We start from the raw sequence: 27,936 nt of genomic DNA, 5'->3' as shown, positions 1-27,936 counted from the left end.
AAGTACTTCATATTCTTGAGGAATGCATGAGAAACCCAGTTACCTTGACTTCACATAATGGCAGCATGGCACTCCAGAGACCATATGGAGTGCTGAGGATTGAACCCGAGTCAGCTGCACACTAAGCAAGTGCCTTAACCCTTGTACTATCTTCCGATTCTGATAAAATACTTTTTAATAGGGCCAGAGAGATACTACAGTGGTTAAAGCACTTGCCTTTCATGCAGCTGACTCTGGTTCAATCCCAAGAATCACGTGTGGTCTCCCTGAGAACTGCTGGGTGTAGTCCCAGAGCACCTCTGGGCATGGCCCAAAACACCCCAAAATGTTTTTAAGAGAAAAGAAATCAATATCAAGATTAAATAAAAATACACAGTGAACATATAAATCAATAGTGATTTTTTCCCTCTTTACCCAATAGGTTTTTTGGATCTGCTTGTTGAAAAGATCTAGAAGCAATAGCCAACTTTTCCCTGAAGAAATAGTTATTCCTGGTCTAGGGCCAAAATTTGTTAAAAGAAGAACCCGGGGCAAATTGTCAAGCTAGAAATCAAGGGAGCCACAAGCTGTGGAGAAAATTCTGCCCACAAAAACAAGTTGTTGCCACTAATTCCTCTGCTTCCTTCCTACATCTCTGGCTGTCTCTCCTCAAACTACTTCCTGGTTTATCTTCCTCTTATTCCTGATACTTAAGGCCTAGAGAACCTACCGCTCTGTCCTATGCCCTGGTGATCTCTTATATTTACACATAACAACCACTGATGCTTTCTAACGCAGTTGTTTCCAACACGTCCTCTCCTCCAGCTCTGAGAAGCGCATCTTCAGTATTTGCATGTGAATGTTCTGTGGGAATCTCAAATCCAGCAAGTATTAACCCATTATCAATAAAGTGTGGTTCTTCATGATCTTTTTGTCAGAAATTGGTACTACTAATCACCCGTTTTTACTTCCTAGAAACTTGGAAGTCATTGTTGACTCATCCTTCTTCTCTACCCCATACAGTGAATCAGTTGTCTCCTATCAATTTCATCTCCTGCATATTGCCAAAACTCATTCTCCTCTCTCCATCTCTGCAGCTACCAGCTCTGGACCATGGCATCACCATCTCTTGCTCAAACAACTTTGATACCTGCTTAATGTTTCTTCTTCCAATTCCTTCTTCATGAATGCAATAAGTGTCTTTTAAATATATATATCAAATTACAGAGCTTTCTATTTAAAACATTTTAGTCATAATTTAGGTCATATGTTTATGATAGTATTGATACTTATGTGTTTGATGTACATAGCTTCACCTCACTACCTCCAAAATGCCCAAGACCTTTCACCAATATCCCCACCTCGCCAGTCTCAGCCATAGTGTTTCTTCCCCCCAAATTCCCTCTATTTTTCATCTAACATATTATATCTCCTATGCTTCCCCACTATAGCAAGCAGGCAGGTTCATAGCAGTTCATCATCTTTTGGGCAAAGATGAACTGCTTTGTTAATTCCTGTTCTATTAATTCCCTAACTGAACCATCTTCTCAGGTAACTAACCCCACAGGTGAGACTCCACCATCCAGGATTTGACTCAACATCTCCTATATCTAACATTATCATTTTTCTAACATAAGTAATTTTTTATTGGAACACCAAGTGAACCCAAGAAATTGAAGGAAGATTTATCACTTAGCATGTTAAGACACATAGCCAAGACTGACTGTAAATCCTGATAAAGCTTTCTCTCGCCTTTGTCCTCAAACTAACCCCGTCTCTATTTCCTTGGTGAAAATATAAGTTTGTTACCCTTCCTTATCCATTTTTATTTTTTTGGGTTGAAGGAAATCTCTTACCTTCTTAGGTATTTTTTTATGTAGGAGTACTGCTATTTATTCAGCCACTGATTAGCTGATTGAGTTGTACATGAACTACACCTTACTTTTTTCAATTTTTATAATTTTATTTATTGAATCACCATGAGAGCAGTTACAAAGCTTTCAGGTCTAAGTCTCGGTCATACAACGAAACACCTGTACCTTCACCAGTGCCCATTCTCCACCACCAAAAACTCCAGTATACCCCCATCCCACACCCTCCCCCTCCCTGTGGGGTGGGTGATTTCCACATTACTCTCTCTCTACTTTGATCACATTCAATATTTCGACACCAGACCCATCATTATTATTTGAGATTTTAACCCAACACTCAGATCTGCTGAAGAGGCAACAGTAGACAATTTGTATTCTATTGCTGGTTATGAATAACATATGATGTTGCGTGGCTGCAGTAGGGCCATGTGATTTTGAAATTCCGAAATTTTAACACTTAAATCTGGAGGGATTTCTGCCAACAGCCACTGGGTTTCGAGATTTGCTCCTGAGTCTCTGGGATCATGGCCGTTGAGCAGCTTGATCAGAGAGGCCGTACGTGGGCGATGACTTGGGGTCTCGTTGGGACAGGGAGACCAGGATGGGCTCCACCCCCATTCTGTGAGGTCCAACAAGTTTCATCACTGCGGGCCCAGACCTGACTGTCCAATGGCCTCTGGCGGATGACAGCCACGGAGCCGCCAAGGGGGAGCAGGTAGAGGGACAACACCCTTTCCTCCCTGGGGTGGCCCGGCGACAGTAACCTACTGCGAGGTCTTAGGTATTTTTTGCTATGAGACAAGAAGGTTGAATCTCTCTAACACATGTGCTTGGTCCTCATGTCTTTGGCTGATTACTTCCAGACCTCCCAGAGCCCACTCCCGGAGGCAGTTTCCTGGTGCTCACTCTTACTCACACCCCTCTTTCTGATCCCTCTGCCTTTTCTTGGAGGCCTTGTGATTCTCCAGTCACTTCTGCAAAGCCTGAGCTCCCTGACCCAGAAATAACCAAGTGCTGATGAAACAGGGGGCGAGGGTACTGCAGACACCTCAGGGGCCAAATCACTCTTCCTCTGGGCAATCTTTTGTTTTGTAAAACTTTAATGAAGCCTCTGCCCTTTCCTGTGTACTCCCACTATGGACACTTTTTTCCCTAAAAAAAAAGGGAAAAAATGTGGGGCAGGAGCAATAGTATAGCAGGTAGGGTGATTGCCTTGCACAAGGCCAGCCAGGTTGGATTCCCAGCATCTCATATGATTCCCCAAGGACCTCCAGGAGTGATTCCTGAGTGCAGAGCCAAGAGTAATCCCTGAGCACTGCCAGGTGTGACCCCAAAGGCCAAAAAAAAAAAAAAAATCAAAACCCATATTCATCCTCAAATGTCCATGAAGATTTTTATTACTTTCTGTGCTCATAAAAGTTGGAAACCACTTGAGCTTACAAATATAGGATGATTAATAAGTTCTTGGACATGAAGAGGCATACAATGCCATCACTAAAAAGAAAGGCAGATCAAAAACTTCTATCATGGCACAGAGGGTAGGGCATTTGCCTTGCACACGACTGACCTGGTCGGCCCAGGTTCGATTCCTCCGCCCCTCTCGGACAGCCTGGCAAGCTACTGGGGGTATTTTGCCCGCATGGCAAAACCTAGCAAGCTACCCATGACATATTCGATATGCCAAACACAGTAACAACAAGTTGCACAATGGAGACGTTACTGGGCCTGCTCGAGCAAATCGATGAACAACGGGAGGACAATGACAGTGAAAAAGGCAATCTTCTGGAATATTTAATCTCAGTTTTAAAAAATAATAATTTTGCATGAACGATCACTTTCACTGTCACTGTCCTCCCGTTGTTCATCAATTTTCTCGAGCAGGTGCAGTAACGTCTCCATCTTGAGACTTTGTTGTTACTGTGTTTGGCATATGAACGATATTTTCTAATTTTTATATTGAAACTCTGACAGCATGGGACCATGCTGACCAGAAAGGATGTGTCCCAGGGCTGGCTCGTGAATTTCATAGGCAAACTGTGATCAATCCATGGTCAATAACCAAAGACCACGCCCTTTAATATCTTTAACACTAGAACCACTACATATCCCCATCTTGAATAACTGAAACTTTTTTTTTGCTCTTTGGGTCACACCCAGCAATGCTCAGGGGTTACTTCTGGCTCATGCACTCAGGAATTGCTCCTGGCGGTACTCGGGGGACCATATGGGATGCTGGGAATTGAACCTGTGTCAGCCATGTTGGCTGCGTGCAAGGCAAATGCCCTACCCGCTGTGCTATCGCTCCAGCCCCTAAATGAAACTTTTTTAAGCCTATATTTTGAGTAACATCCTTTGTAAAAGTGTGTGTAATAGGGAGTTGGGGAAGAGCCCAGAGTTTTGTCTCTCTTCTGATGTGGCAGGAGCTGAGCAGTGGAGTACAGCGCTCCATCCCCAGAACAGGTACCCAATCAGAATGGAGAACAGGATGGCTTTGGTGGGATTTGGCAGCAGAGAAAAGGAAGCCCCCAGGCCCGTGCCCCCTCTCCTCTCTCTGTCTCTGTCTCTATCTCTCTCTCCTCATAGGCCTAGAGTTCCATGGAGACTGAGGAAAGTGTACATGGGATAGAGAAGCGTAGGACAGGATTTGGACATGGGAAGTCATTCAAGGGACCAAGCAGCATCAGGAACAGAACCTGGTCATCATTCATGGGTAAAACGATGAGGCCTGGGCATTTGGGGAGGGTCCCAGACCCATCAACTTATCTGTACAATAAACTCTCACCTTTAATCTTCCGAGTTTTGTATAAAAATCTTTCACACAGTTCTCAACAACCCGCCAACGCAGGAAAATATGCTTTTGCGCTAACACTACCAAGCACTTGGGAAAGTTTCTATCTGTTGAAAACCAACTTCCCAACTTCGGCCTAGCCCCTGGCTGCACTGAGTTTATTTCAGATACTTTGTAAGGGGAGGAAATCAAGATTTCCTTGGCTACGATACTGTTTCTGATTGGGTTTGAAGGTAAAAAAAAACTTCAAAGACAGATTAACAGAAGAAAAGCATATAAATTTATTCAAGCTAAGACTGACTGATACAGGAGACTTCATAAGGAAATGAAGCCCAAAAGACAGTGAGATCTGAGACTATGATGATAAGTTGGATGAGTAGAAAGTGGTGAGAGAAAATGATGACTGTGGACTATGAGGTAAGTGCTGTCTACTGGAGATCCTCTGAGGTTGGTCTGTTGGGATTTTTCTGCATATCCTTTTGTCTTCAGAAGGAGGATGCTCCTTTCTGCTGGGGAAAGGAGAGGCACTTCTCACATGAGGGAGTCGCCACCATCCGTTTCAGAGAAGAAGTAAGGAGGAGAGAAGCCACAGTGATCTTCCTGCTTCCACAGTCTCAAATTCCTTCGTGCAAGATGCCATTTTTTGCAGTGCTGTTCTGAACTTCATCAACCCAGGTAAATCCTGGCATATTTATTCTTCTGTGATCCACAGAATTCCAAAGGTAAGAATGCAGGCAGAACACAACACCAAGTAGTGTTTTTTTTTTTTCTGCTATTGTTGTTTTCAACATAGAAACATTGCAAAATGTGGGAAGTCCATAGATGATCAAAGGTCAAATTAACATTCAAAACAGACTTCATTCAATTTAAAGTCATCCATTTCTCTCAGGAGAATCGTTTTTCATCTGTGACTTCTTCTGGAAGCACTTGACAATAAACTGTTCTCACCTACTCATTTCCTTAGAAGATAAGGTACGGTGACAGAGCTCTTCCTGTTATATAAGAAGTTGTGGGTTAAGGCCCGAGGCTTGATCTGACCCTGGTCCAATGATCTGGAGTGATTCAAGTCAGGACAGAAGTTTAGAGAGGGTTCAGGCAAACCTGGACTTGAACGGCAGATGTCAGTTACTCACTTTACCAAAAAACACACTGATCTTCCTTCACAGGATGCTTCACGGGTTACAAAGTTTAATGAGGAAGGAGCTAGGTTTGTTCATAAAGTCACTGAGTTCTTTCACTTTATTCAGAGTCTCTCCTCAAGAACGTCACTTTCTAAAAATAGCAACTGTAATAGAAAAATCTTTTTATTTAATTAAATTTAATTAATTGAATTTAACTCAAACACTGATTTTTTTTACATTCCCATGATAAGTAAACAACAAATCATCAGACTAGATTTACAAACTCCAAAAGGTTGGTCAACTTCACAGTCAGTGACAAGGACTTCCTGTTTTTTCCTTCTGTCATTCCCCTCACCTCTGGGCTCCATGATGCCTAAAATAAATTCTGAGACATCCTCTGCCCTTGGTCTGTCTTATCCTGCAAAGATGCTGGGCCCATCTCACTATTACTCTGAGGACACAAGTGTGACCTGCCAAATCTCCACCAGGGAGTGAAGAGATGACACCGTACCCCAGAGCAGGTCTTGACAGGGACAAGAGGCTCCAGGCCCTAGAAAATTCACCCCATACAAAGAATTCGAATAAATCCCTAGCCAGGATATTAATCTGATACAAGTGACAGTTATTGCCAAATGCCTGCCAGAAAAATATTACATATTATAAATGTTAATGACTTGAAACCATCTTCTACTAGAAATAGCATGCCCTTCCCCTCTGCTCCACACCCCCCATCCCAAAGAAAAGTGTCAAAGTTCAGCAAACCTTTCAAAATATGGGTGAATTTATTCTCCTACGTGTTCGTGTTTAACCCAAATTTCTGATCCTGGTCATGTACTTCTCCGGGTTGGCAGCGCTCATGACTGTCGTATAAATTGTGAAGCTGAAAATAATGAGACACACAAAAAAAATTTTTACAGGCATATTTTTATATTCACATCCCCTGATTCAAGCGACTTAATATAAACACGTTGGAGGGGTCAGATGCTGGTTTTGCACAGTCAACCCTGATTCTTGCCCCTGCACCTCACATAGAACCCTGAGTACCCAGAGTGCTCCCTAGGCAGAGTCAGGAGTGAGCCCTGAGCAACAGCGAGGGGAGCCCCACTCACCAAGGAAACAAACATAAAGACGAGGCTGGGGAGCTGGTCAACGAGCTGGGGCTTCAGCTTTGCATGCGGTTAGCTCCTGGGACAATTCCCAGCACCTCATAGACCCCTGGCACTGCCCAGTGTGGCCGCTGAGCTGAGAGCTGGAGCAGCTCCAGAGCACTGGTCAGGGGTGGCACTCAAGAGCCCAAACCAAAAGGAATACATACACATGTGTGTGTGCTTGCAGTGATAGTGACAGGAAGCCAACCTCAGCCCTCAATCCCTGCTCTGCTCTCTGTAGACTTCGCATCCGGGCCCCACGCCCAGCAACTAGCAACCCCGAGGCAGCCAACGGAGCCAGGCTGAACTCGGTGGTCCCACTGGCAAGTGGGCTGCATGGGCCTGCAAGCGGGCTTGGTGCTGGTTAGCCTGTGAGTTCCAATGTCGCTGGTCCAGTGAAGTCTTTACATATAGGCAGTGTCAGAGACGGTCCTGAGCGGCCACTGCAGCCCAGCGAGGGGGCCCCCTGCCCGAATCCAGGGAACAGTACAAAATCATTTGCTCAGCATTCTGCAGAGTAAAAGACCTGAAGAACTTTGAGTCCAAACACACACACACACACACACACACACACACACACACACACACACACACTATTCTGAACGCCAGTGGCACTGCCCCTGGCAGAATCATCCACCAGCTGTTGAAAGCACATGAACATATGCAGAGTTTTCCCACGGATTAGGGGATTTCCTAGAATAGGATCTCAACTGATTATCTGCTTTAAGCATAATTCTACTCTCCATTGCTCTTGTTTTATTTTTTTGCATAGCACAAGGAGGCAGCATAAAGTACACTGCTTCAGATTGAGTTGTATGTCGGAAACTGATCTGGAGCTCTGAACTCACTATTTGTAGTATAGATCTGAGCTCACTTTTGTTAGTCCCTTCATTTGAAGCTGCCATCAGGTGCAAAGGGCCGGAGACCCTAGGATCTTTGGGAATTCTGACCCAGTGGTGACAGACAATTAAATGCAATTCCTCATACAATTTCATACAACAGAGAAACATGCTATGTGGTAAATTCTAATTCCCAAAAGTTCTATCTGTGCAAAACATTCCAGATGTCATTCAAACACTATTTTAGATGGACTTAATTCATAACTTTTACTCACTGACCCTCTTTATGGGAACTTAAAGGAAACCCCCCTGAAAGCAGCGAAGGTAGAAAGAGGAGTACACAGATACCTATGTCATGGTGTTGGGGGTGTTTCCCCCAGCGCCGGGGGCAGAATACAGGGCTTCCCCATAGCATGCTTGTCAGTCCTCTGATTCATCCTCCTGGTCGCTTTACTTCTGAGTGCAATTTTAAATCTTGGGTCCATATCTGGCAGTGTTTAGGGGTCACTCCCACCAGTGCTTGCTGGAGGGGGGCATGAGGTGCCAGGAAATGAACTCTGGCCTCCTCATGCAAAGCACATGCTCCAGCCCCTTGAGCTAACTCTCCGGCACTAGTTCAAACTATCAGCAGAGGAAAAGCTGGAGAATGTGTGACTCAATCACACTTGATTCAACTAACCATAATGTAGGTAGTTAAAATTATAAGGACTATCCACTGCATGGGGCAATTATTAAAATAAATAACCATTTATGTTCACCCTTAATATAGTTAATTTAAAAATTGTAAGAAACAGGGGCTAGAGGAATAGTACAGTTGATAGGGTGTTTGTCTTGCACACATTGATCTGGGTTCAATCCACAGCACCCCATATGATTGCCTGCATACTAACAGTCGTGATCACTGAGTGCAGAACCAGAAGTAAGTCCTGAGCACAGACGGGTGTAGCCAAAGCAACAGGAACAGGGGCTGGAGTGATACTACGGCGGGTAGGGCGGTAGGGCACGCAGCAGACCCGGGTTTGATTCCCAGCATCCCATATGGTCCCCCAAGCACCGCTAGGAGTAATTCCTGAGTGCAGAGCCAAGAGTAGTCCCTGAGGATTGCTGGGTGTGACCAAAAAAGAAAAAAAAAAGAAAAGAAAAGAAACAGGAACAGGAACAGGTTCTTTAACACTGACATACAAGACCTATAAGAAATAGGAATAGGTCCTTTAACTTGGCATATATGTCCTATTAGAATAGGAATAGGTCCTTTAACCATGACATATAAGACCTATTAGAATAAAAATAGGTCCTCTATACCATCTCACACCTCAGAGACTGGGCCACATTCAAAAGAACAAAAGCAACCCATGCTGGCGTGGATATGGCGAGAAAGGGACACTCCTTCACTGTTGGTGGGAATGTTGACTAGTTCAGCCCTTCTGGAAAACAGTATGGACGATTCTCAAAAAATTAGAAATTGAGCTCCCATTTGACCCAGCAATACCACTCCTGGGAATATATCCCAGAGAGGCAAAAATGTATAGTTGAAGTGACCTCTGCACTTGTTTGTTCATTGCAGCACTCTTTACAATAGCCAGAAACTGGAAGAAACCTGAATGCCCAAGAACAGATGACTGGTTAAAGAAACTTTGGTATATCTACACAATGGAGTACTATGTAGCTGTTAGAAAAGATGAAGTCATGAAATTTATATACAAGTGGTACAACATGGAAGGTATCATGCTAAGCGAAATGAGTCAGAGAGGGATAGACATAGAAAGATTGCATTCATCTGGGGAATATAAAGTAACAAAATATGAGATTAATACCCAAGAATAACTGAGATCAGCACCAGGAGGATTACTCCATAGCTTAGAGGCCAGCCGGGCATTCTAGGGGAAAGGGCAGCTCAGGTAGAGAAGGGAGCACCAAATAAAGGGTGTTTGGAGGATCCTCCCAGGAGGGGAGATGCATGTCTAAAGTAGACTATGGACTGAACATGTTTGCCACTCAATGCCTCTTTTGCAGACCACAACACCCAAAAGGAGAGAGAGAACACAAGGGATTGCAAGGGGGAATACAAGGGGGGATGGGGGGGATAGGGGTGGGGGGGATATTATCCATGGTGGTGGAAAATGGGCACTGGTGGAGGGATGGGTATTTGATCATTGTATAATTGAAACCCAAGCACAAAAAATTGTAAATCTACAACTGCACCTCATGATGTTTCACTAATAATAATAATAAAAAAAAATAGGTCCTCTAACCCCAACATAAAAGACTGATAAGAAATAGGAATAGGTCCTTTAATCCTGACATATAAAACCTATAAGAATAGGAATAGGTCCTTTAACCCCAACATGTAAGACCAATAAGAAATAGGAATATGGGGCTGAAGCGATAGCACAGTGGCTACGGCATTTGTTTTGCATGCAGCCGACCCGGGTTCAATTCCCAGCATCCCATATGGTCCCCCAAGCACCACCAGGGGTAATTCCTGAGTGCAGAGCCAGGAGTAATCCCTGAGTATTGCCGAGTGTGACCCAAAAAGACAAAAAAAAGTAATAGGAATAGGTCCTTTAACCCCAACATATAAGCTCTATAAGAATAGGAATAGATCTTTAACTCCACCATCTGAGCCCCGTAAGGACAGGAATAGGTCTTTAACCTGCCATCAGAGCCCTGTAAAGACAGAAATAGGTCCTTAACCCCTGCATGCATATGCTTCTGTAATAGGAGTTTCCTTAGCAGTGTGGGTCACCAGGTGCAAGTGACAGAATGCAGGGTCCTATGAACTCAAGGACACTCTCTGTCCCTCTCAACTATCTCCTTGTCCCCTTTTGGCCCTGTTTTCACTTATTCTTATTTTGAAAGGCTTCCCACAGATTTCTCAGGAGGCCTGGGGGTCATTTCCAGTGACATTTAAAACCTATGTTTTAACCAGTATAGATTGTGCTACCTCCTATTTTTATTTGTGTGGGGGGCACACCCAGTAGTGTTTGGGGCTCATTCCCTGCCAGTGCCTAGTAAACCTGTCATGCTGGGTATCAAACCCGGGCCCCTGGCATGCAAAACATACACTGGGCTGTCTTTCTGGCCCTCTACCAACCTTTCATTCTTTCTTTCTTTCTTTCTTTATTTATTTATTTTTGCCACACCAGTGGTGCTCAGGACTTGCTCCTGACTCTGTGCTCAGGTACCATTCCTGGCACTGCTCGGGGACCCTATGTGGTACCAGGGCTCCAACATACTTTGTCTAGGTACAGGGCAAGTGCCTTTACCTGTTGTTCTATCTCTCCAGCCCTGGCCTCTTCATGTTGGTGTCTCTGTCATGCGTGTCTTACCTGCTGTAGGATATCTTTGTTTATTGGTTCCTCCTGCCTCCTCTCCACTCACCCCATTGCAACAAAGGTCCCAAGAGAGCAGAACTTTGTTTTGTTTACTGCTACAAAGTCCCCAGATCCCAGCTGGGCCAGAGCATGTGGGAGTTCACTGTTCTGGGGTGATGGAGGAATTGGTGCGTTTCATAGGTCACTTACTTGTTACAAACTGGAACCACAGACAAAACCTGCCAAGGGAAAAATTGTATTACAGAGATGATTAAAGGGTAGAAGAAATAAGTGAAGAATTCACAGGAAACATTAACTTGACACCTTAGTGTATTTTAATGTATCTTGGGAAGATCTTTACCAACGTTTGAACCTTTTCTGCTTCTTTCCTTTTTAAAAAAGGAAATACATTACAATGATGTCTCTTTCTTTAAATATGCAACAAAAATTAGATGGTGATAAAATATATAGAAATAAGTTTGGAAAATGCCATAAGACAATAAAAAAATAAAAAGGTTTATAACCTTGGGGCCAAAGAAATAGTGTCATGGTTAAGGTGCTTGTCTTGTAAAATGCTGAACCTGGCACAATCACTCAATCCCTGGCATTTCTACTTCCCCCACTCCAGCACTTCCAAATGCAGACCTGGAAGTCCCTGAGTATTGCCAGGCTCAAGCCTTCTAAGCACTGCTTAGTCTATCTGCTATAAAGGCAGGCTGGGGGGCTGGACAGGAGGGAAACTGAGGACATTGGTGACAGGAAATGTACACTGGTGAAGGCATGGGAACATTGTATGACTGGAACCCAATCATGAACAACTTTCTGGGAAAATAAAAAGTTTGCAGACCAACCCAGGTTTGATCTCTCATATCTCATATCAAACCCAGGTTTGATCTCTGAGCCCCGCCAGGAGTGATCCCTGAGCACAGAAGTAAGCTCTGAACCAATAATGCACCCGCCCAGAATAAGTTTTCAACCAGGTAAAAAAATTTTACTCTAACACTTTGATCGCCACATATGTTTGATTTGAGAGATGAGTTTTGATTCCCAATTGCTAATAATCATAAACATCCTGTGTGAAAACTGGACATTTCCATATGAATTACCTGGTAAAGGGTCTCCAGACTGAGGTTCGCTTGGCCTGTGGAATTAAGGGCTTTGTTGGCAGGTGTTCTGCAAGAATAACACGCAATGGTCACTTGGCTCTTCAGGAAACCCCCCAAGTCTCACGAGATCTCACTTTGGGAGGCACAATACAAAACCTAGTGTCAGTAATTCCTTTTCCCCAAAACCGATTCTGGCGCCCAAGCGTGTTGCCATCCCAGCTAACCATGTCAGGCTACTGACCCCATCCACTCAGGAAATCAGGATGCAGAGTGTGGACTGTTGTAGAGCTGAAGAGTTGCTACCAACACAGGGACAGTAAAGTAAAATACAGCAGCTCTGTGGTTCAGTTCCAAGACCCCCACAGATGCCTAAAACCTGGGACAGTATAAACCCTCTGTAGTTGACTCTTTTTTTCTTTTCTTTCTTTTCTTTTTTTGCTTTTTGGGTCACACCTGGCGATGCACAGTGGTCACTCCTGGCTCTGCACTCTGGAATTACTCCTGGCAGTGCTCAGGGGACCATATGGGATCCTGGGAATTGAACCTGGGTCGGCCGCATGCAAGGCAAATGCCCTACCCACTGTGCTATTGCTCCAGCCCCCTGCAGTTGACTCTTGAGAAACTCAGGGGTCAGGTACCAATCCTCAAGAGCACAAACTCGAAGTCTAACTTAGAGTTGGCCCTCTGAAAATACACCAGTGTTACAGCTGTAGATTGAACAACTGGTATCATCAGTTGGTCCCATTGGAATGCAGAGCCATGGGGAGGCCAAGATCCACATTTAAGTGAATTCATATAGTTTAACATGTTGATGCTGGCACTGCAATTTGTATTCACTAAGTCACATTCTAGTGGGAGCCTCTGGTAGTAGCACCAACATCAATGTGTTAAACCTGCATTATTCAAGGAGCAACTTATAGAATATATTGTTTTTTCTCCTTATACTTATATTTTCCCTTATATGCATATATACCTATAATAAGGTATGATTTAAGAATCACAAAGGGATAAAAACAAACAATAATAAAGCAAGGCACTGTAATAAAAGTTAAGTAACTGTGGTCTATTTAATGTAGATCCTATTTCTGGGTCATCCATGAGTTAAAAGAAAACCATGAAAGGAAACTGCAGATAAGGAAAGTCTCCTATGCAACTAGTCTGCTAGTTGTGGACACAATTACTTACTTGAGAGAACCTTCCAAGTGAGAGTGACAGTGAAAGCCCCCATAGAAGTTGCTTATTTAAAAAGAATGGTGTTTTCATTTCTGAAACATCTGATGCAGAACATCATGGCCTCGCTCTTCCCTTTCCTGTCACACATGGGTGACCAAGGCCCACAAGGCCAGACTGAGTCGTTAGCAAAGCAGGTGGTGGGATTTAGGGCGCCCGGCCCGAGACTTCTGCCCACCTCATCTTCCTAACTCCCAACCCCTGACAAGTGGCTCCCTCCCCACTGCCATACCCCACTTGCCCTTTCCATCCCGGGCACCAGCAAGGGGTGCAGGTTTATTGTGGGGGTAGAGGCCCTTGCAGTCCTCTGAGTCAGGGGAGGGACACTGTCTCCAAAAAAACGCTGCAGAGCTGAGTGTCTAGAGACTGACCTTCGGTCGTCTTCCTTCGGCACAGGATTCCAGTGATCATAGTTCGTCTCCACTCGGAACCACCTACAAGAGACCAAGCCCATCATTTCACCTTTTTTTTTTCTTTTTGGGTCACACCCAGTGATGCACAGGGGTTACTCCTGGCTTTGCACTCGGGAATTACTCCTGGCAGTGCTCAGAGGACCATAGGGATGCTGGGACTCGAACCTGGGTTGGCCGCATGCAAGGCAAACGCCCTACCCGCTGTGCTATTGCTCCAGCCCCAATCATTTCACCTTTTTCTAGGTCACTGGGGACCAAGGAAGAAATGTAGAAAAATGAGAAACATCTTCAGCTTCAACTTCACCAACTCAAAAGAGAGCACTATTACAAGATGATCCCTCTACAAGTATACTTACGCGCCATTTAGAGGATCCAGTGGCCAAATGTCTGCTGGGCCACCTCTGTTCCGTGTGATGACCACTCCCTCGCGGGGGTTCGTGCCCCCCACAATGTAGTAAACATCGGCGATGAGGGGAGTCTTAGCCAGCCTGTAAACAGCGGCCTCAAAGTCTTCTGATTCACTCAGGGTCTGAAGGGAAAGACAGCGCTGTATTAGCGTCCCAGTGCCCAGCAGCTTTAATCCCGAAGGACAGCGGATGGACAGTGAGCTCAAGTCTCATCCCCTGACAGATGAGGCACCCGCTATAATCTTCATTTGAAGGAGGAAACCTCAGTGGGGAGGCAACAGCAACAGATTTCTCTCCTAAAAGGAAAGCTGTGGACAAGTTCTAGGTCCAACTCTCAAAGGGTGCGCGCTTTCTTGGCAGGTCAGCCTCACAAAGAAACCCGCATTTTTTTGTCCATGTGTTCGTTCAACAGGTATTCCATGAAGATCTACTTTATGTGCTGGGCGCTGTGTTGGTGAGGAACAGAGTAATGGCTTGGGGTGGACCCTTGTTCTCCCAGGCTCCCAAGGAAGACAGAAGCGTCGGCAGCCAGCACCCATGACACTGCGCTACGTGTGCCAACACCGGAGGAGACGCTGTGGAAGCTCAGAGCATCCGATGGCCTGGATGATGGGACCCAACCTCAGCCAGGACACCAGCAGAGGCAACCCAGGGAGGGATATGTGAGCTGAAGTCAGAGACCAACAGAAGGTAGAATGAAAGTAGTGAAGGGGTCGAGAGAGAGGACAGATATCGAGCTGCTTGCCTTGCCGGGTGTCAACACTGATTTGATCCCTGGCACAGCATCAGGTCCCATAAACACTAGCAGGAAAGATCCCTGAGCACAAAGCCCTGAGCACCAGATGGGGACATCAGATGTATCCCTCAAACAAACAAACAAAATTTCTGCAGAAGTATGCTTTTTAAGGAGCACTGAATAGGAAGTTTAGGTGATTTGCAAGTTGAGAGTGACTAGATCATTCTAGGTCATTCAGAGTCAGGTGAGGAAGGTTGAATGATGTCGGGGCTGGACAGACAGTCCAATGAGTAGGGCTCTTATCTTGCACATGGCCAACCTGGGTTCAAACCTGACCCTGAATATCACCAGCAGTGATTCCTGGAGCCAGGCATGCGCCCTAAGCACTGCCATGTGTAGTTAAAAAATAAAGGCCATCGACCATAGATCAAGACCAGATTTATGCACCAGGGGTGTGTCCTTGGGATTTGCTTTCTATAATCAAATTATAGTTTACACTTGTGCTAAACTCAGCTGTTTAATTGCTTGTGTGAAGCAAATGTTCCATTTTTATGTATAGAGCTGCTTTTTCAAACATTTACACTTGGGCTAAACTCTGTTGTTTAATTGGTTGTGTGAAGCAGATGCTCCATTTTTGTGCATTGAGCTACTTTTTCAAACATTTGGTTTTCTTGTTTAATAGCTGCAAACAGAAAACCTAAAAGGAGGGCACATCTATATGCAGGAAGCATTAAAAACTCTTATTTTGCCTTGGATTCCAAAACTGAGGTTACCAAGCTAATATGCAATGTTTATATAAGCATTCAGAAAACTTAACAAAAAACCCAATGACCCCATTCAAAAATGGGGAAAGGAATGATCAGATATTTTCTCACAAAGGACAAATGGATGAACAATAGGCATATGAAAAAGTGCTCATCATCACTGTGATTAGGGAACTGCAAATCAAAACAACAATGAGAACATCTCATGCCAGGAAAAATGGTACATATCAAAAAGTCTGGAAACAGCAAGTAATGGTGCGGGGGGGGGGGGACCCTCATCCACTGAGGAAATATGGAGACCTCTCAAAAAAACTCTCGTATGAACAGGCAACACCATTCCTTGGCATTTACCCCAAATCACAAAAACATTAATGGGAAAGGATCTATGCCGACCAATGTTCACCACAGCACTTAGTACAAGAGCCAAGACATGAAAATGACACAAGTGTCGAACTACAGGTAACTGGATCAAGAAGTTGTGGTATATATACATAATGGAATACTCTGCAGCTCTAAAAAAAGGACAAAACCATGCAATTTGCAGTGACATAGATGGAACTAGAGGATATTATGCTGCATGAAGTCAGTCGGAAGGAAAGAGACAGATACAGAATGATCTCGTTCACACATGGGACTTAAAAGATACACAGCTAGGGAACAACAAAGGGCCAGAGGCAATGCTATGGGAGAACTGATGAAAATAATTGAGTTTGTATAGTAAGGGTGGGTACAGAGGGGGTGGGGATGGGTACTCTGGACACTGGGGTTTGGTGTGGTGTTAGAACTATGTACGCAGGAAACCATCATTAACAACGTGTGAATCACAAAAACAGAATTAACAGGGGACTAGAAAAATAGGACAGCTTGGTGAGGCACTTGCCTTACATGCTGCTGACCTGGGTTTGATCCCCAGCACCCCATATGGTTCCCCAAACACAGCCAAGAGACATCCCTAACAGAAGAGCCAGGAGCAAGTCCTGAGCACTGCCAGGGGTAAACCCCAAACAAAACAGAAGAAAAAAGTAGTGTTTGTTGCAGCCAGTACCTGAAAGTCACTCCCATCTGCAGAGGGGCAGAAGCAGAGCCTTGTGAATACATGGTCACTGTGTCCAGACTGCCATGGGCATGCAGTTCACACTGGAAGCCTTCCCATTACAATATCATCCTACCGACCACAAGCTGGCCTGCCACTTTAACGAGTGTCCATTTTCTCCTGCCTGACACCACAGAGCTTGATAGCCATTTTGCAACCTTTAAATGTCTATTCTTTTAAAGTTGTTTCTTACATTAAAAAACATCATCTTGGGGCTGGAGTGATAGCACAGCGGGTAGGGCATTTGCCTTGCATGTGGCCAATCTGGGTTCGATCCCTGGCATCCCATAGGGTCCCTCGAGCACCGCCAGGAGTAATTCCTGAGTGTAGAGTCAGGAGTAACCCCTGAGCATCGCCGGGTGTGACCCAAAAACCAAAAACAAAAAAACCCACAAAAACAAACAAACAAAAAACATCATCTTTAAATTATACAGAGAATCCCAATATGAGCATACAATATAGAAACTGGTATTCGGGTGAGACATGCATTCCGGATACTCACCGTGCGGATAAGCCAGCTCACCGGGCTGTGTCTCTGGAAAAGGGCGGCAATCATATTCTCCCACCACCAGCCTTTGTCTGCCAAGGAAGGAAGGAAAGTTATATTGACAATTATGGCCCAATGCAAGTTTTCATTTATTTATTGCTGATTTGTGGTGGCCACACTTGGTTTACTCTTGGCCCTATGTTCAGGGATCACACCTGTGCTCAGGGGTCCGTATGTAGTACCGGGGTCAAACCCAGGTTTACTGTTCACAAGACAAGTATTCTATCCACTGGACTAGCTCTCTGAACCCCCAAATACAAGCTTAAAAAATTTCCTTAGCCCTTGTTACTCCTCTACAGTACAAGTTGATAGGCAAGAAAGGTAAATTTTTTTTTCAAAGATTAAGACTTAACATTTCACAATAATCATAAAATCATGATAGATATTGTGTGTTCACACACAAAATCAATAAGCATATGTGATCTTCCAGCTTAAAAAAATACAGTCACTCAAGTTTTTAAAGCATAATAGTTTGTGCTTAGAAGCAATATGTTATAATAAATGTTATTATGTTAAATGAAATAATTCTGTTGACATAGGCAAAATTAAATTATGTGTACAAGAGAAGTGATTCATAAATATTGTGAATGCTAAAAAATATTATGAATGCTATAAGAATGTTTATAAGAATTTAAGTTTCATTTTGGTGCATTTTAAAAACACACATTTACATTCTCCCAAATTAATTTTAGTATCTCAAAAATGTCAGTAAAAGATCTATTTCCAAAGAAACATTTTCAGAGAAGAAATATGCATTGAGTATCTACTTGGAGTCTGACTTGGTACAAACTCTTAGAATTGGACATAAATGAAAAGATTCTAGTGTCATAATCAGGAAGATAATACTATACTCATGAACGACGAAGGAGGACTCCTTTTGTGAGAGGCAGAAAAACAGTCTGAGTTACAGACATAGACAGCCTGAGACACAAACAGTTGAGTTATCATGAACATAGCATTCCAGAAAGAAGGCACAAATGTCAGCAAGCCCGAACAGGAGCAAGCATGTTCAGGTGACAGCAAGAGAAAGAACGCCACAGTAGCAGAGAGTGAGAAGGAGACAGACAGGAAGTAGAGGTGGTGATCACAATGAGTTCTGACGTCAGTCAGGTTTGTGATGAGTGAAATGGAAAGCCAATGCAGGTGTAAGAGGAACGATCTTTGCTAGCGGGAGACAGAGAAGACAAGAGCAGTCGGGAGACCAGAGGGGAACCGACAGGGGAAGCCAGGCTGGGGCGATAGTGCTGAGACAGCTTAGGACATAGCGGGAGGAATAAAGAATCCTCTTGGTAGCAACTGGGTGAGTGCAGAAATGATACTCTTTGAGACATGCAGAACCAAAAGAAGAAGAGCGGAGCTGGAGCGATAGCACAGCGGGTAGGGCGTTTGCCTTGCATGCTGCCGACCCAGGTTCAATCCTCAGCATCCCATATGGTCCCCTGAGCACTGCCGGGAGTGATTCCGGAGGAGGAGAAGAAGGAGGAGGAGGAGGAGGAGGAGGAGGAGGAGGAAGAGGAGGAGGAGGAGGAGGAGGAGGAGGAGGAGGAGGAGGAGGAGGAGGAGGAGGAGGAGACGGAGGAGACACGGAAGACAAGGAAGACAAGGAAGAAGAAGAAGGTTTTAGGTGGAGGCAGACCAAAGACATGAAAGGGAAAAAGGAAAACAAGAGATTTTTTCACCAAACTTGAGAAGCACAGCAGATGTCCAAGAGGAGAGGCTGGTGGCCAGATCCAGGGTGGGCAGCAGAGGAGGCCACCCTGGAGAAGGGACAATGACCACAGATACTCCTGCGGTGCCTTCCGGACCCAAAGCCTCTCATGCTCACAGCAGATCCTGTCATCTCGGCTTCCCACATGAAAAAACTGAAGCAGAGGTGGCACGCCATGGGCACCCTGCTAGGGAGTGTCAGCGCCGGGGAATAAACCCGGGAATCCTGGGTCTGAGCACTTTGCACAGCCTCTGCTGCTTCCTGCTTCTCAATCTGGTTGTTCCACTCCAGAATACCGGGCATTATCCCCATGGGCCCAGAGATGTCACCCTGTTCAGAAACTATAACTCAACTTCATTTGTTGCAACTCAACTTGCAGAGACAAGTATAACTAAAAGTAGCCTGTTTTCATTATGCTCAGATTTAGATGTTTTTGAAAGGCAATTTGCAGGGGCCACGGAGATAGCCCAGGAGTCGGCACTCCTGGTCTCCCCGCTGCTGGGGATGGCTCCAGTGGGCCCGAGCACTGAGCCCTCAGGCTGACCATCTCTAGGAATGGTCCTTATGAAATGTAACATAGATATCTAAAGATTTAAAAAGTTGTTCGTGGAGCTGGAGAGATAGCACAGTGGGTAGGGCGTTTGCTTTGCATGCAGTCGACCCAGGTTTGATACCCAGCATCCCATATGGTTCCCCAAGCACCTCCAGGAGTAATTCCTGAGTGCAGACCTGGGAGTAACCCCTGTGCATCGCTGGGTGTGACCCAAAATGAAAAAAAAAAAGCCGTTTGTTAGTGGGGTAGGTGGTTCAATAGTCACACACACTCATCTCACACATATGAAGCCCTGGGTTTGAGATTTCTAGCATGGCAGGAAAAAAGGGGAAACAGGGCAATATCGAATTAGTGTAATTAAATATTATTACAGGATAACTCAATTATTTTCAAATTGCTCATTTCTTAGGTTCTGCTAATCAGAGTGCTAAGCAATTTGAGTTGCAAAACTATGGGGGGAAATGCCCAGCTTGGAATAAACACGTTACACTCTCTGTTAAACCTCAGTAATTGCCATGCCATGGTTAGGGTACATTGATTAGAGAACCAACCTCACTCACAGCTGCCATTCGAGGAGCTGTTGAAGAAATACCTTCGGATAAATAACCTTTCGCTATGGAAACCTATACACACACAACCTGCCACTTCCTGGGAAAGTCTTATGTAGAACGGTAAGAATGAGCCAAAGAAAACAAAAGCAACATGAAGCTAATAGCAGTTCATGAGAGATCGACATTCATCTTCAAGCTATTCCTTATCTTCTTCCTTAACTCAGAGGTTAAGTTCCTGAAGTCAGAGATCTCAGGATTTACCACAAACTGTGGAACTGAATGCTGTCCCCTGCCATCTGGGGAATGGCACAATACACAGGCAAGCCAGGACTCAGAAGAGCAATTTGAGACCTGCCTCTCCCCTCCTCCTAGCAAGCACTTTATCTGCCAGCCTGTTTCCTCCTCTGCAGAATGAACAGGATTAATAACTCTACTTACCCAACAGGATTGCAAGGGTCTGGTGAGAAAACTCAGGAGGAAGTGTGTAGTGAACTCGCAAACACTTGCAGCTATTGCCTCTACAATGGCATTCTAGAGCCTCTAGATTATGGCACTGTCTTCCTGATACTTTCGTTTGCCCTTAACCCAAAATATAGCTGAAAATATAAATATTTAGCTGAAAATATAAATATTTAGCTGAAAATATAAATCAGGGGCCAGAGAGATAGTTCTGGAGGTGAGGCACTTGCCTTACTGGCCGCTGCAGTGGCAGCGACCCTGTGATCATTCCCGGGATCCATGTATGATTCCTTGAACACAGTCAGGAGGCCACACTTGAGCACAGAGCCAGGAACAGCCCCAGAGCAGCACTGGGTGTGGCCCCCAGCACCCCCCACATACATACACATAGATGATGTGTTTATCCCTGGCTGAAAATTTTCCTGACACTTCCTTTATGCATCACATTCACATTCTTCATTGTGCCCTTCACCATGGCCTCTCTATCTTCAGTATCACAACCTTCTTCCCCACAAAGCCACTGTGTTACCATCTTTCATTTTGCAACGGATTTCCCCAGCCTCTGTAGCCCTGAGTCATGGGTCACGGCAGTGAGTCTTTGCCAACTCCCCACTCTCCCCCTCCCTCCTCTTCCCTTCTCTACAGCACATTCCTAGGACACCCTAGGACATCTCTGAGGATGGCCACTATCCGGGAGCATCTTCTTGGCTAGCATGTCCCTGCCTGCCTGTACCGCAATCGAAGCCCTGATCATGAAGAATATCAAGGACACTGCCAAATTCCAAATTCTTTCTCCAATTATTTGGAGAAACCTGAAGAAGAACAGATATGGTCAAACATGCTTAGGAGTCCATTTTTTTGATTACCTCGTTCATCGCCAGAAATTGTAAACTTGTGTGGACTCTGCCCGGTCCATAATCCTATGTAGCCAATGAAAGTAGTTCCCGTGAATGCAACCTGCAATCAGGAGATAAGGCACTGTTTTACTGTTTCAACCAAAATCACATTAAATTTTTGTTGGTGACTCTTGTAGGTAATGTAGAAATTTTTATGTATAGAATGGTGGTTGCATATATCCGGAAACAGGGTATGGACTTAACACTGTGACATCATGGTAATTAGATCACTGCTAAACTTCCCTATTTTAATAGGGGCCAGAGAGATGGTACAGGGGTTAAGGTGCTTGCCTTGCATGGGACTGAGCCTGGTTTGACCCAATTTTTTGGCAAAAATTTTGTAAAATCAGATGACAATAAGAGAAATGATGAATAATATCAGACAAGCATGACATAAGATGAGGCCCTGACCTTGATTGCCAGTAGCTAAGGTGCTACAGAGTACTGCCAAGTGTGGTGCCTATCTGACAAAAATTTAAAAATCAGGTTACTAAAAGTAGTAAAAACTTTTCATTAGTTTTGTGACTTAGTATCAATGCAAAGGACAGAGTATGTCCTTACACAAAGTACCCCCAAATCAAATCATTTGCATTCTCTGTTAATAATACTCATGTACTTAGTGAACATTGACTAAGGTTATTTTTCTAAACATTTACATAGAAATGTGACAACAGCACATACACTTTTAAGGGGATTGGGCCACACCCTGTGGTACTCAAGGGCTACTCCTGGCTCTGTAGTCAGGCATTGCTCCCTACAGTGCTCAAGAAGAGTCTATGTGATACCAGAGATTGAAACCCTGATTTCACACATGCAAAGCATACACTTAGCCCAGTGCACTACCTCTCTGTCCCTAGTATAATGTTTTGAATATCAGACATAGGAGGTGTGTGACAATCACAACTGTAAAGCAAACTGAATATTTGGACACCACTGGGGATTTGTCACATACCTTACATGAATTATTTAACCTTTTTTTTTCTTTTTGGGTTGTGATGCACAGGGGTTTCTCCTGGCTCTGCACTCAGGAATTACTCCTGGCGGTGCTCGGGGGACCCTATGGGATGCTGGGAATCGAACCCGGGTTGGCCGTGTGCAAGACAAATGCCCTATTAGCTGTGCTATCGCTCTCGCTCTGGCCCCGAATTATTTAACCTTTAGAACTATCTCCATATCTAATCATTTCACTTTTACAACTATCTCTATAAAACTGTACCCACAAAGAAATTATTAACCTCTCAGAGCTGTGGTTTGCAAAACAGATTTCAATTATTTCCAAGTTCTGAAATAAAGTGACAGAAGTTAAGATTTAAACCCGGATGGTTAGGCCCAAAGTTGGCATTTCTATCCATTACATATCCTATTCCAGAACATGAGAAAACAGAGGAAAAGTCTGACTCACGGAGCAAGTGAATAACTGATCACACACTTGTGGAAATTTCCCTACAGAATACTGTTTGATGATGCTTCTTTCTATACATGATTGATTATAAATTTCTGATTTTGTTTTTACAGGAATTGAATTTTTGTTGTTGTATCTTAAGTGCAGACAATACCAATCATGGGTAACTTGGTTAGCAAGTTTCTTTGATTTTTGAATCTTACAAATCCTACACTATGTGGACTATACCTTCCCATTCTTTATAAATTGCACATCCAAGGTCATGTTGCGTAAGATATCTCCAAAAGGATAATCCAAATTTCGGCCATGGTAAATGTGACCTTTGGAGTCTTGAGCCACTATACTGGTGCAGAATCTGAAAAGGGGAAAAACACAGCATGAATAAACAAAAAAAATTTTAAGAAAATTGAGTTTCTATTTTTAATGAAGTCTTTAAAGTAATTCAACTTCACCTTCACTACATATTTTTTTTAAAAAAAATGGTTCCTCCTCCTTATAATAGACACATCAGCTATGTGATCTATTTTTTTCTTTTTGGGTCATACTTGGTTATACTCATGGGTTACTCCTGTATCTGCACTAAGGAATTACTCCTGGCAGGCTTGGGAAACCATAAGGGATGCTGGGGATCGAACCTGGGTTGACCACAGGCAAAGCAAACGCCCTATCTACTGTACTATCACTCCAACCCCCAGCTATATAACCTTTAAGTAAGAATATGGATTCACAATTCAAGATGCAAATTCAACAAGACACAGTCCTTCTGTGTTTGCTCAGTGCTACTAATGCTTGGCCTAAGTCCACACAGCATCATAAACACACTAAACGAGAATGAGTGTGAGTGTCATTCTGAAATGGTGTCATTGTTGGCTTAACGAAACCTCTGGTCTTGGCTTGTTCATCTCTTGGCAGCGTACAGCCTATTTAATCCATGATTAAAAGTTAAGTCAAGCTCACCTCCCTTTTCTAGGAATTTCTTAGCACAAGTAAGTATTAAACCATTCTGATTCAAAAACATTCCATTTGTCTCCTTGGGAAAATTCCTTGTCTCTTCAGGGGTTACTCTTGGGAAGCCGGGGATAGAACCCAGCTCAACTGCATGCAAGGAAAGTGCCTTACCTATTGTATTATCTCTCTGGCCCCCAAATGGGCAACTCTTTAGAGGCATGGCACCTTCCCCTTTAGAACTTCCATCACAGAACAGATGAGAGAAAGAATCTGTCATGAACTCCCATATAGTAGCTGAGTGAGAAACTGTACATATGAAACTTGTACCATGTTGGACTACTGGGAGATTTTTAAAGGACATGTCCATATGCTCTAAAAGTAGGTGATGCTGCATAAAAAGCTATATACAAACATCACATTAATTTCTAGGAGAGAGGCAAGAAGATCTGTATAGCCACAAACAGGACTGAGAGGGCTAGGCCCCTAAAAAATGATCATTTCTACAGGGTTGGAGAGGTAGTACAGTGGGCAGAGCGCTTGCCTTGCACACAGCCAGCCTTGGTTCAATCCCTTGCACCGCACATGGTTCCCTGAGCACCACCAAGAGTGAACCCTTAGTGGTTTTCTTAGTACTTTTCTTTGTATTTTACTTTTATAATCAGGAGGGAAACAAATTGACATAATTTTTTTTCTTGCAGCAAGGAAGCTTGTTCAGGTTTTAATTTTTTCCCAAGGTCTCTGACCTTCAAAAGAATTGCTGCCAAGGAAAAGACTGGCAAAATATTAGAAGAAGGTACAGCAAAATTTGCAGACTCTCTCTCAAGGACTTCTAGATTTGGCAAGACAATGATTCTTCTATGTCGTGACCCAAAGTTGGAGGCCTCAGTGGTCTCTAATTTCTTCAGCTGTGGGGTGCAGAAACAAATGTGGGGAATCGGGAAAAGTTTGGCAACAGTAAATGTTTCTGAACATGGTTTGTGAATATGCAATGCCGAAAGATGAAATCAAATTCAGATGCATGTGTATTGCATTTTTCTTGTTGCATTTCTCAGGAAAAGCAGTCACGAGTGAAAAAAGTTTAAGAAACCCCGAAAAAGTGTACAAGCAGGGGAAGTTGGACCCAGGCAGGCTCTGTTCTGCGAAAAATACTGAAGCCCGGGCCCAGACTCATGCTTTTAGCAGTGACCACAAGTTCCCCATCAGACCCACTGAGGCTCGGTTCCTATATCTCTCCAGGCTACACCCTCTCTGTAGCCAGGAAACCAGTAAGCTCAATAAAGGGTAGCTAGTTCTAGTCTGATTCCAAAAGTTTTACATCAGCAATGAGAATGAAACATTTCTCTCTTTGTTTTTTAATGCTAAGAGAGTCTCAGGATGCCTTCTGTTGTCAGGCAATTCAAAATAGACCTTGATATTAAATCAAAGGAATGTTTTTCCCGACAATGTTTGTTCTAATCGGCTTCAATATGGTGACATTAACGAAAGAAGGCCAAGAAGGGAAATGAGAACTACCTCTCCCCTTGAGAAAGAAGCCTGCTGAAATAGGAAAAAGGTGGAGTCAGCCACTGTGAAACCCCAAAATTGGAGTCAGAGAGATAGTACAGTATGCAGGGAGCTTGCCTTGGATGTAGCCAATCTGGGTTTGAGCCCCAGCACCCTATATGGTCCCCCTGTGTCCACCAGGAGTGATTCCTGAGAACAGAGCCAGGAGTAGGCCCTGAGCACTGCCGGGGGGGGGGGGCAAAATAAAAACAAGAGCCAAAGAACCAAAATTAAACTAGATCACTTGGAAATACACTTCAGTGTAACACGTTCATGCCTGCCTGGGTTTGAGCCCTGACAAGACGCAAACAAAAGTTAAAAAACAAAACCAAGTCTTTTCCTAAGGAAGGAGGCAGATACCTTTCCCAGGTGTTCATAGTAAGATGCCAGGGAAAAGCAAAGTTTCTATCAAGAATTTTTTTTTTTTAAATCATCCTTGGCAGCCGGAAGCTTTACACATGTACAAGCTGTTACTTGCCAATGCTGATCTGGTATAAAATCCTAAGGGCAGGCACCAAATCAGAGGCCGGAATTCCAGCACCTGGTAGTGCGCCAATACACACACTCGAAGCTCTCCCTGTTTGAAGTTCTCCCTGTGCTTGGCCTGGGCTCAACTTCATACACTTGCGTACTCACATTTTATCACGCCCTCTTGGAGTACCAAGTACTATTAGCCAGAACAGAGCTCCTTGGGCCCATGGTCTTGGAGGGAACAGATTCAGACCCCCCTAGCAACGACCAAACAGAGAGCATTAATGCAGGGGCCCTGCTAAGGCTGGAGGGTCCAGAAGAGAGGAATGATTTTATTTTTATTTTTTAACTCCCGGGCGGTGCCAGGAGGACAGCACAGTGGGTAAGCTTTCTGCCTTCTTGCACCCAGAGTTCCATCCCTGGCATCACATACGATCCCCTCAGACAGAGCCAGGAGTAATCCCTGAGAACGGCAGGGTGTGCCCCCATCCCCAAACCAAAACCAAACACGGAACCCTGCCATGCACAATCCTGTCAATCACAGTGTTTGAAATAAAATAAAGCCCGAGAAGAAACTGCCCAGCAGAGTTCGGGAAACAGCTGGGAAGGAGGGCAGATGGCGAGGTTTGAGAGGCCAACGTCAGTGCTGTGCTCTGGGAAGGGGGGGGCGCGCTCCTATCTGCAGGTGGGTGTGCGCTGCTCAAGTTAACCCAGAGAGGCAACACCCATCTCCGGTCCTTAACCATCCGGAACCCGCGCCTCCCTTCACCCAGATCCGCGGCGCTGCCCGGGAAGGCCAGAGCCGGCCACTCACGCCGAGGACTCGTAGGCCAGGTTGACCAGCAGGCAGTCCGCCAGGCTGAAGTTCAGGAAGTCGCACATGCCGCGGGTCTCGTCGATGAACTGCGGGGGCAGGAAGCGCTCCAGCTCCCCAACCCCCTTCTGGATCACGGTGTGGACCCACTTGGGCACGGTCTCCCTAGGAACAGAAAAAAAAAAAGCCACGAGAGTGTCAGATGAAGCTGGAAGGGGTGCAGGGGTGCGGTCTGCGGGGTGACGGTGCGGTTCCTCAGGAGCACATGGTAGGGGCCCCTCTTTTGGAGGATGCTGCCAGTTCGGCCCCGCGGTCCCCCATCCGTAGCGTGCAGGAGGCAAAGTGAAAACTAGCACGCGGCGGGCTGCAGTTCAAAGCCCCGGGATTCCCCCAGGGGCGGATTGGGAGCCCTGCCAAGAGGGCATGGGCTGCCGCGGGGCGCTCCACCCTGCCCGGGAATGCCCGGAGGATGGCCGTGACCACCGCTGGCTGCAAACTGGACAGTAGAGCCAAGCGCGCGCGCTCAACGCTGCACCGACGCCAGTTCGGGTCCCCAGCAGCTCCCCGGGGCTGCGCAGGGCTGCGGTGCAGGGCAAGGTTGCGGGGTGCAGGGCCAGGTCGCGAGGTGAAGGGGTCGGGGAAGGGGGCGGGGACGGAGCTGCGGCGCGGGTCCAGCACGCAGGCCGGCGCGCTCCTGAGCTGGGTGCCGCGCTCGGTCCCCGACCCCTGGGGGTGGTGGTGGCGGTGGTGGGGTCCCCCCTCCTGTGCGCTCACCCCACGACGTGCGCCATCGCCGAGCGCAGGAAGTCCAAGTCGTAGCGCCGCAGCACGGGCAGCCAGCGCTGCGCGGGGGGCACGTCCAGGCTGACGTTGAAGAGCGGCGGGGCTGCGGGCACCTCGACCGCCCCCCGCGCTCCGACCAGCAGCAGCGGCAGCAGCAGCAGCAGCTTCGCCATCACCCTGTGCGCGCGCGCGGCGGCCCGCGGGTGGCACAGCCGCGACGCCAAGGAGGCGGGGGAGGAGGAGCCGGGGCGGGGCGTGTGCGGGGCCAACCCCACCCGGGTCGCCCGGGACCGACCCGCCTCCGGGTCCCCGTGGGCAGCAGCTGCGGGTCCCGCGGGCATGCACTGGGCCTCCCCCCCTCCCCCAACTTCTCCACCCGGTTGGCCCCGTCCACCCGCGCCGGGTGCAGAGTGTCAACTGCGGCTAGAAAGTGACATTTCAGTGACCCGGTGC

At 45.5% G+C, this 27,936-nt stretch overlaps 1 protein-coding gene across 1 annotated transcript; it reads right to left on the bottom strand.

Moving 5' to 3' along the window:
• Positions 1–4,903: 4,903 nt before the first annotated feature.
• NAAA (N-acylethanolamine acid amidase) lies at positions 4,904–27,696 on the bottom strand. The gene is made up of 11 exons (XM_056111117.1): positions 27,475–27,696; positions 26,701–26,865; positions 23,154–23,280; positions 21,494–21,584; positions 17,312–17,388; positions 14,166–14,338; positions 13,768–13,830; positions 12,167–12,233; positions 11,271–11,299; positions 6,522–6,639; positions 4,904–5,923 (listed from the first exon to the last, which is right to left on the bottom strand). Exons 1-10 carry the CDS (start codon positions 27,654–27,656, stop codon positions 6,564–6,566), a joined length of 1,050 nt encoding a protein of 349 aa, XP_055967092.1. The 5' UTR covers positions 27,657–27,696; the 3' UTR covers positions 4,904–5,923; positions 6,522–6,563.
• Positions 27,697–27,936: the final 240 nt, after the last annotated feature.

The sequence above is a fragment of the Sorex fumeus genome, unplaced genomic scaffold (genome assembly GCF_029834395.1).
Source record: "Sorex fumeus unplaced genomic scaffold, SorFum_2.1 ptg000013l, whole genome shotgun sequence".
Taxonomy (NCBI): domain Eukaryota; kingdom Metazoa; phylum Chordata; class Mammalia; order Eulipotyphla; family Soricidae; genus Sorex; species Sorex fumeus.
Note: the sequence above shows the minus strand (reverse complement) of the source record. Positions and strands in the feature narration are given on the sequence as shown.